General features: G+C 56.1%; 1 protein-coding gene across 1 annotated transcript in view; it reads right to left on the bottom strand.

The window, feature by feature from the left end:
* Positions 1-1,164: 1,164 nt before the first annotated feature.
* XXYLT1 (xyloside xylosyltransferase 1) overlaps positions 1,165-9,227 on the bottom strand; it is a 34,842-nt gene continuing 26,779 nt past the window's right edge. The window contains exon 4 of the mRNA XM_065640213.1: positions 1,165-2,289. Within this exon, the coding sequence (XP_065496285.1) occupies positions 1,893-2,289 (397 nt within the window). The 3' untranslated portion in view covers positions 1,165-1,892. The remainder of the gene's footprint in view (positions 2,290-9,227) is intronic.

The following is a 9,227-nucleotide window of genomic DNA, read 5'->3' as shown; positions in this document are numbered from 1 at the left end:
ATTGCTGAAGCCAACCATAGGACTGTGACACCGCACCAGCAAGCCCTGCCCTCTCTGTTTTGCCCAGCAAGCCCAGGAGAGCAGTGTGGCACTGGCAGGACAGGGGCAAGGTGGGTGGCTCCCGGGGCTCATCACAGCCATTCCCACCCAGCTCACACCTCAATCAGAGCGGGCAACGGCTGAGCAAACCTGCCCCCGGAGCCCCCACAGGGTGCGAGCTCTCCGGGCACCGGTGCAGCTCTGGCTGGCTCAGCCGCTGCAAACCCTCGTCCTTCAGGGTGTACCACTGCGGTGCATTGCCTGCCTCACTGCAGCCTCCGTCTGCTTGCCTTGCCTAGCAAGGCCTGATTGCCTTGGGTTTTGGTGAAAATGTTGAGTCTAATACAGCAGGTTATTGCTTCTGTCACTAAACCTTAATCACCTCTTTGCAGTTCCTTCCCTGGGGATGTGAAAATACTTAAAGCAGAGCTTGTGTGCTACTTGGTTCAGCAAGTGAGAGAGGGTCAGGTTAGAGCCGCAGCCCGCATTGCAGCCTGCCATGCCCCTCACATCAGTTGGAGAGAGGAAGGAGAGCCTCTCCCTCCATAAAGGGAAACGTTCATTCACAGACACAGGGGAAGGATCCCAGGAAACTCCTGCCACACACTGTGCGGCTGTTAAGCCATAATTAAGCCCTCATGCTTCTCTCTTGCACATGCATGTCACACTGATGCACACACAGACACACATACAGGCACATGCTGGCTCAGTGTAAAAAAAACTCCGGGCTGGCAGTGGGTTAACATGTATGTGAGCTCCTCCTCCGACAGTGACCTGCACAGGAGCCTGCCCGCACGGCCGGGCAAGCTGAGACAGGATTTATTTGGGGGTGCGCAGGGCTGAAGCCTGCTCAGTCCCAGCACGGGCAGCTCCCGCCTCCTTCCAAACCAACCCTGGCTATGAGGAGAATGATCTTTGTTTAAAATCCACTTCATGTGCTAGCCCATTTATTTGCATCACTCACTTGGGACAGGCGTGGAATTAAGCACAGTGATCATCTATAATACACGGGGCACCACGTTCAGCTGCCCAACAGATATACATCAATTACTTTTTAATCATGATAAAAAGAGCACAAGCCTCCACGACACAGGACTTCAGTTGTGCCGCAGAAAAACAGCTGAGTGTGTTTTACATCTGCAGCTTTATTCTTATACTAAAGGTTAAAGGCAAAGCTAGAAAAATGAACCTATTGATACACGCTCACTGAACGCTTTTAAGACAAAACAGGGCAGTAAAGCTTTTATTGCTAAGAACCACCAATGGAAGGCTTTAAAGCTCATCTAGCGTTCAATTTTTGTTTGTAAGTAACCCAATTTAAAGCACCTTTTGAGTCTTTAAAACCTTCTTGCTTTTCTGGAATGCTTCAAAAGGAAGATGGCCTGAGGACAGTGTCTGCTCTCCAGAGGGACCAGACGGATGCTCTGTGTGAGGTGCAGCAATGGGCCACCAAGGAATGACAAAACAAAACCCAACTGCCCGGCTGTGGCCTCCTGCTGATCATTAGACAAGGCTGCACAGCACCCATGGAGCCAGCACCCTGAAAATGCAGTGGTCGCCTGATGGCCCCTCTGCTGTCCCCATGTCCCGGTAGCTGTGGCACAGACAGGCACCATGGACGTGCCCCAGGCAGAGCCAGGAGCTGGGCCCGGGTATGGAGACTGTGGATGTCCTGCTCCAACCACCAGACTGAGGTTCCTGGAGGGTGAGGCTACAGGCAGTGGGGTACTGATGCTCTTGGGATCCCTGGGATGCAGTGGGCTGGCCACCCTTCCCGAGGGACTGCTGGTGTAGCCACCATGGCTCTGCAGGGCTTGCTGCAGTCAGAGCTGCTCTCAGGGGCAGTGGTGGCCCTAGTCTTCGGGGATCGGGGTGTTGCAGTTCCCATGGTAGATTTTGACCTCACCCTCGCACTGGAAGTACTGATCGAACACTTCGCTGTACCCATGGTCCTTCCACCACGTGCAAAGCTGCCGGTTCCACGTGCAGTCGAGCACGTGGAAGAGCTCTGGGTGCTCCATCCCCACCATGGTGAAGAAATCCTGGTCCCCAAGGTGGCCCTTGAAGTGGTACTTCTCCGTCAGCTTCTGCACCATGGCGGGCTCCAGCAGCTGGTTGTAGAGCTTGGACTGCCTCATGGCTTCCAGGTTCAGGAGCAGGACGCCACTGTTGAAGCCGGGCAACCCATCAGGAGGGGGCTCCCCCACTTTGGTTTGGGGGTTCTCACGGCGATACTGCCAGAATGTGTGCCTGCAAAAAGAGGAAAAACAGGAACAGGGGACTCAGGGAGCACAGCCTGAAGAGCAGCCACCTCAGGTCTGGGCAAGGCTGGATCACAGCACAGGATCTATCACCCACCCAAGAGATCTCACAGGGCTTTTGCTGGCTGGAGGCATCCAGCCTCCCAGAGCAGCCCAGTGCTTCATGGGCTGCAGCTATCTCTGTCCTCCCCCACAGGATATTGCCCAGACCTCAAACCACTCTTCTTCCTCTCTCCTAAAGCCCCTTTTGTTTGTACCAGCATCGCTCTGGTGAGCCAAGAGGAGAGAGCATCGCATGACTGCTCACACTGCTCTGCAGGGAGACGAAACCACATCCCCAGCACCTGGGGCGAACACCAAAAGTGCCCCCACGGCTGGTACACAGCAGGGAAATGTCCTGCAGGGAATGGGACCTCAGCAGCAGAGCTCATAGCATCTTTATTATCATTACTCGATTACAGGGAAGCTCCAGATGAAAGATGGGCCCCAGTTTGAGGCTGTGCAAAAAGAAGGCTTGAAAAAAATCCAAATGGCAGAAATATTTATTCAAAATAAAAATAAAAGAAGTCCAGTGGCGACATCTCATTAGCTAAATAAGCACTGCCTTCAGCTTCTGCAGTCCTGGGAAGGCTCAGCTGTAGCAGCCCTTGCAGACACAATTTTCACCAGCTAATTTCTATCTGCCAGAGAGAAGAGAGTGGTGCAAGTCCAGCAACACACAAAACTAACTCCAGAGGGTGATTCAAATGGGAAAAAATTAGACTACCTAAGCAAGCAGCCCAAAAATGTCTTTGGCTCCTTCCTCAGCCCTGGGGTGTTGCACACACCCCACCATACACACACCCCATCACGTGCACACCGGCTGCTCCAAAGTGCAGGAATTGAATTAATCCAATGCTGTTACTTGAGCAGCTGGGGTTGAATCTGCCCCAGAAAATCACTCTCATTCAGCCTGAAGGTCTTCTGTCCCCAAGCAGCATCCTCTGCTGCAAAACCAAGGAGCTGAGAGCTTACAAAACCAGGGATCTGAGAGGTGGCTGAGCCTGTGGTTTGGAGGAGGGCAGGAGGGACTTGTGGTCCCCACTGCACCATCTGACGGCCCCTTGGGTCCTGAGAGGAGCCAGGACGGCACAGGACTGCGAGCAGCCTTGGCCGGGCGAGAGCTGGGATTCAGCAGCCACCACAGAATTATCCCAGCAGAAACTGTGGATCTAGCAATAATGTCAACCATGAGCACCTTTTTTCTCTCCTGATCCAGAGAACCACAACCATCATGCAGCATCACTTCCTCACAACTTTCCATTTAGATGTTTCAGATTCAAACCTCTGATATTTCTCATTTCATTATGGGTCTTTACATCACTCTCTTTCGCCTGATTCAGGATGGAAAGGGTTTTTCCAAGTGCCAATTTCCCATGGAAAGAAGGAGAGCTCTGTTTTTGAGCAGCCGCCTCCACGCCTCCTGGGGAAGGGGAGCAGAGGACCTGCTGCCTCATCAGAGCCCGCGGACAGCAATGCTCGTTTGATCTAAAGGGCAGGGAAGAGATAAAAAGGCTCTGCCCATGCAAAGAGCAGTTATGTCTTGGGGACAGGCGCCAGGCCACTGCAAAGATGACTCGTGGATGCTCATGAGAAAAGGAAGGCAAAGTGCTCTCCATGCAGCATTAGAAGGCAGCTCAACTTGCAAACACAAGATCCAGCCTAGCACTGATCACGTCCAAGGGTCTGAGCGGCGACTGGCTCAAGCCCACCTCTGCATACTCTGCTCTCTCTGCTTCTCCCTTGCAGTGCCAGGAAAGCCACCCTCGTGCCCAAAAACCCATGCTGGAAGCTGGCAGGAGAGAGAAGGGGAGCGGTGCCACAGAGGGAGGCACCTTTCCAGCTCTACAGGAGCTGAGCCAACTAGTCCTTTCAAGTTCTTACCTCCAAAAACACATACTGCCTAAGCTAAGAGACGAGATTACAGCCCCTGCAAGCAGCTAGAATAGGGAAAAGGCGAGTGCTAGAGTCCTCAGCATCGCCCTGCTGCAGCAGCCCGGCCATGGTGGGGGACAACCAGATCTGTACTAAATGACTCAATTTTTGAGCAACGACGTTCCCCAGTGGTTTACTCGGTGACGGCTGATAATAAGAAGGGAGCAACGTGCCCTTTTCTACAGGGAGAGGAGACGGACTGACCGGCAGCAATTGTTCAGCCCTTCCTCCCAGCGCTGCCATGACGGGACCATCCTCCCCACAGCGCACGTGGGGAGCGGGAGGACAGGCCGTCCCCGGGGAGCGATGCTGGAGCGAGATCCAGGATGCGATGAGCTGCGGGCGGCCCTGCAGCACCGACGGCTCGGGAACCTGCTCAGGGCACCGCGCCACAGCGCTGGGCTCAGGCCAACCGAGGGAAAGGTATTTTGGCAGGGCTGCCAGCAGCATCTGTTTTGCCTGGATTTTGCTCAGCTTTTGTCCCTCTTACGGAGGGTTTTGGCGCTGTCCTTCTGCAGAGGCCAGGACAGAGAAGAGCACGGTTGAAAGGTACCTCCACCCAGCTGGAAGAGGAAAGAGCAGTGGGTATGAAGATCATTTTCTTTGGAGGATACAGGGCTGGGGAAACACAGCAACCTGCCATACAGCTGACTCAGCCTGCGTCCCACACTGCTCTGTCCTCCCTAACATCACCCCTTGGCACCTGGCTTAAATTTTGGCAAAATATGGGGGGAAAATCCCAGAGGCTTGCCGAGTGCATTGCCAGGATCCAGGGAGTCGCTGGGCTGCTGGGGTGCAGCCCCCGCAAGACAACCACTCTCCATTAATGAACCAAACCGCTGGTTGGATGCAATGGAAACATCTCCCCACCCCAAGCCCCTGAAGCAGCTGGGATCTCCCTTGGGGCAGGAGGCTCAGGCAGCCCCAGCGTGCCCCAGCCTGGGCTCTGGGGCGCCCTGCTCCCCACTGCCCGGCAGCGAGAGCCGGGGCAGGAAGGCAGCCGGAGATGCCAGCACCGCCGGGATGCAACGGGGCAGGAAGCTGCTGGCCAGGAGGAGGGGAGGAGAAAGGAAGAGGAGGAATTTTGTGCTTTTGTTAACCACCCTGGCTCCTCTAGAAGGGAGGGAAAGAAATGACCCTGGGCCCCCGACCCCATAGCGGGGTGCAGGGGAGCGGTGTGGGGCCGCTGCCGCGAGTGCCTGCCTGCAGCCCTGACGGGCTTTGCTTTGAGGAGCTGTTTATAAACAGAGCCGGCGTGTGCTAGGAAACATCTGGAGAAGAGCATTTCCAAGCATTCAAACGCCGGGCCCAGGCAGCCCAGATAAAAAAACCTGCTTCCACCAGGACTTCCCTTGCTGGCCAAGCGCGAGGCGCTCAGCTGCACCTCCCCAGCCTCGCACGCCGCAGTCATGAGCTCCGGGTTGCAGAGCTGCCATCGCACCCTTTAAAGTGCATTCCTGGGGACAGCTGCCAGGGGAGAAGGGACTGTTCCACCTATCAGCTGTATTTTCCAAGTCCTTCTCCTGCGCAGCAAGGGGCAAATGCTGGGTGGGAGGAAGACTTCGTCCAAACCCATGAACGTCCATTCATTTATGGGACAACCTCATGGGATGAGCTGGAAACTGCTGGTAAAGCAGCAGGGTGCCCTTGCTGGCAGGAAAGGCAGGGTGGAGGTGATAGTGCCAGCTTGGTGACCAACAGCAAGCCTGATGCACTGGTCCCACAGGCAGCGGACTGGGCTTGTGTGCCTGGACCCACCTGAGACGTTCAAGAGGCTGCGCCTCTGCCACACCAGCTGCGCAGCCGCCGCTGGCCGTGCTGATGGGGTTATGGATCCTCCCTATGTGGCTGCATCTCCAGCAATGCGTCAGCCTGTGGGATTCCCAGGCACTGCAGCTGGGGAAATGAGGAGCCAGGTCAAAAAGAAGTGAAGTGAAACCAGATGCCAGGCCAGCTCCAGGGTGGCTGCAGTCAGAGGATGCTCCTGGAAGGTTGCGGGGTCTCCGGACGCTGCTGTGCACCATGCACGTGCACTGCCCGAGCCTAAGCAGTGTGGTACCCAGCGAGGAAGGATGCATGACCTTTCCCTCACCAAAGGGGGAAGCAAAGCCAACAGCCACAGGACAAACCTGCATAAATAAGGGGTCTGCAAGATTCTGGATGCAATAAACATCCTTGGACCAGTAAACTCACTGTTTTGCTCCCACCTCTTGCCAGGACTGGCAGAGTTTGGGCCAGCTGCCTGGGAGGGCAGGTCAGGCAGCAGCGGCAGCCCAGCACCTTGAGGACACACACTGTCACTGAGCCTCAGCACTGGGGGTGTCAGGGGCTGGGGACACCCTGAGCCCCATCCAGCCAGGCATGAGGCTCCTGGCACCGAAGGGACACACGGACTGACGGCCGTCCCTGTTTGCACCACTCTGACAGCAGCCCTGCCAGCCCAAACACCAACTAAAACAACAAGCGCACACTCTTCCTACATCAAAATATGCTTTTCAGTTCCTGAGCCAGAAAGGAGACGGCTGGTGGTGTTATCCCCAGCTGCAGCTGCTGGCAAACGCCGCTGTTCCTGTGCAATAAGCAACGAGGCGCGAGCGTGTCGCGCTCCTCCGCACTGTGCCGCTGCCAGCGCTCCGCGGGCGGGCAGGGGGACGCAGGGGGTGGCCGTGGTCCCACTGCCCGTCTGCCTGTGCCTGGTACCTGTGAGGCCCTGGCGAGCTGGCTGGGGAGGAAGGATGCAGCATTCCAATGTAGTTGGGGGACGCGTTTGAAATGGAGGGGGAGACAGCAAAGAGAGGGGATAAAGAATTCTAAGGGCTTCTGGGGACAACAGATATAGGCTGAAAAGCAACCCGGCTTGCACAGTAGACTGGAGGACCCCCCAACAGTGGCTTCTGTCCCTCCCTGAGGAGAGGGTACAGGCAGTGGAGAGGGAAGAGTGATGGCATGAGGATGACAGAGTCATCCATCCAGGGGATGATGGTGGCTTCTTCCCTAATTCTCAGCAAGAAGCAAGAGCGCAGCCAAGAAACCTCCCCGCACCCTTCTCCTCCTCTTGGCTAAACCCCAGCGTGGCAGCCCCTGACCACCACTCTGACCAAAATTAACCCTCGGAAAAGGCTGTCTCCTTCCTCCAGCCCCCATCACCGAAAGGCATTACTGTAGCGAAGACAGACCCCAGACAGCTTCTGCCACAGTCAGAGCGAGGCAGCTGCCCCGGGGCTGCACCCAGAGCAGGATTTGGCCCAGGCTCCCTGTGCCTGCCCTGGCACTGCCAGACCTCAGCCAGGCGAGCTCAGCCCGGCTGCAAACGCAGCCTTTGCAACAACGCGGCCCTTGTTGCTAATAGCTTCCTTCCCATGTGCAAACGCTAAACTCCTTAAGGAGCTGGGGCGGCAGGTTCAGTACCAGCCTGGCCCAGAGCTCCTTAGCTGAGGCTGAGCGGCTTGTGTAACCCAGGAAATCCCGGCTCTGCGCTTCTCGGGGGCACCGCACACCCAGAGGTGTGCAAGGACATAACCGACACAGCCACACCCCCACTCTGCAGGGGGATACACCAGCCTGGGGCAAAGCAAGCCCAGTGCCCAGCCTGGGACAAAGGGCAGCATGCCTTGGTGTGCACACCGGGACAACCTCACCCTCTTCCGATGGGTTCAGGGTGAGGGTCCAGCTCAGGCGGCACCTCCAGCCCTCCCCTGCAAAACGCTGAGAACCAACAGACTGAGCTCTTCAATGAAGACTTCAGTAATTCCTTAATAAACTTCTCACGTAATGCACAAATTATGTTTGTACAGCGCTGGTCTCTACTAGAGCATGGTCTGCATGCCAAACTTTTAAAAGGCCTGTATTTGTAGCAGCAAATTGATTCTCAATGATTACATTTCTGCGTGGACTTAGCAGTCCAAAAACAGGAACTCTTAAATAGATGACTAGTAGCAACTTGTGAATACAGCTCGCATGTGAAACCCTTCCCCGGGAGATGGATTTTCAAGGCCTGTCCCCCTCAAAATCTAAAATTTTCACACCCTACTCCGGTGCTAAAATCACCCTCTGAGTAGATGTGGGACCACAAATCACCATGTCTGGGTCGCATCGGTTTTCCTCCCTCTATAGACCAACCGCCCATGGCACTGGCTGTGGCACAGGGTGACGGGCTGTGTGTGTCACACCTCCCGGTCATTTGGCGCTGAGGAGGGACGGGGGCACACTAAAACACCACGGGCCTAATTACTGCCAAAATGGCAGATTTCTGTTAACGACTGTGAATGGCGTCTGTTCCAGCAGCGCTCTCCTGCCTGCCCCAGGCCACCCTTGCCCATCAACGGGGCTCTCAGAACAGGGGAGATGCTCTCCCTTCACAGATGCTCCCCTGCTGCTGTGGGGAGGAGAAATTAAAGGCCTCCATCCCTCATCCCTGTTCGGGAGTGCCAGCCGTGGGACACTGTGCTGCCACGGGGGAGTCCCAGCACGGAGGGAACCGTCACTGCGATTCGGAGAGCGGGAGGGCATTGCGGGAACCCTCCAGAGGATTGCTGCGAGCTTCCCCGTGTGGCCCCAGCAGCGCACTGCTCCAGAAAGCATCCCAGCTGTGCACCAAAGCCTCTCAATTTCCTGCTGTTTGTTTGTTCTGTTCCCCCATCAAAAGGCTTCAGCTCTTGGAAGCTCCTTCTCCACCAAGTGCTGGTGAGGAAGCCCTTGGCCGAGGGGCACCAGCCGCCCTCCAGCTGCCAGAGCAGCCCCATCCACTCCTCCCAGCCCACCTCCAGATGCTCAGCTCCAGCAGCCACTTTCTAGAGCAGATTCAAGAGCCAAGCTGGGCTGCTTTGAGACCTCTGCTAGCACTATAGCCCAGACTCTCCTCCTGACCATGCTGCAAAACCTTCACTTGGGCGCAAGGAGTCATGAATAGCTGCGCCTCACAGGCCAGCTGCAGCCTTGCCACTGCCCACGAAC

This window comes from Caloenas nicobarica, chromosome 8 (genome assembly GCF_036013445.1).
Source record: "Caloenas nicobarica isolate bCalNic1 chromosome 8, bCalNic1.hap1, whole genome shotgun sequence".
NCBI lineage: Eukaryota > Metazoa > Chordata > Aves > Columbiformes > Columbidae > Caloenas > Caloenas nicobarica.
This window is presented reverse-complemented; position numbering and strand designations above follow the sequence as displayed.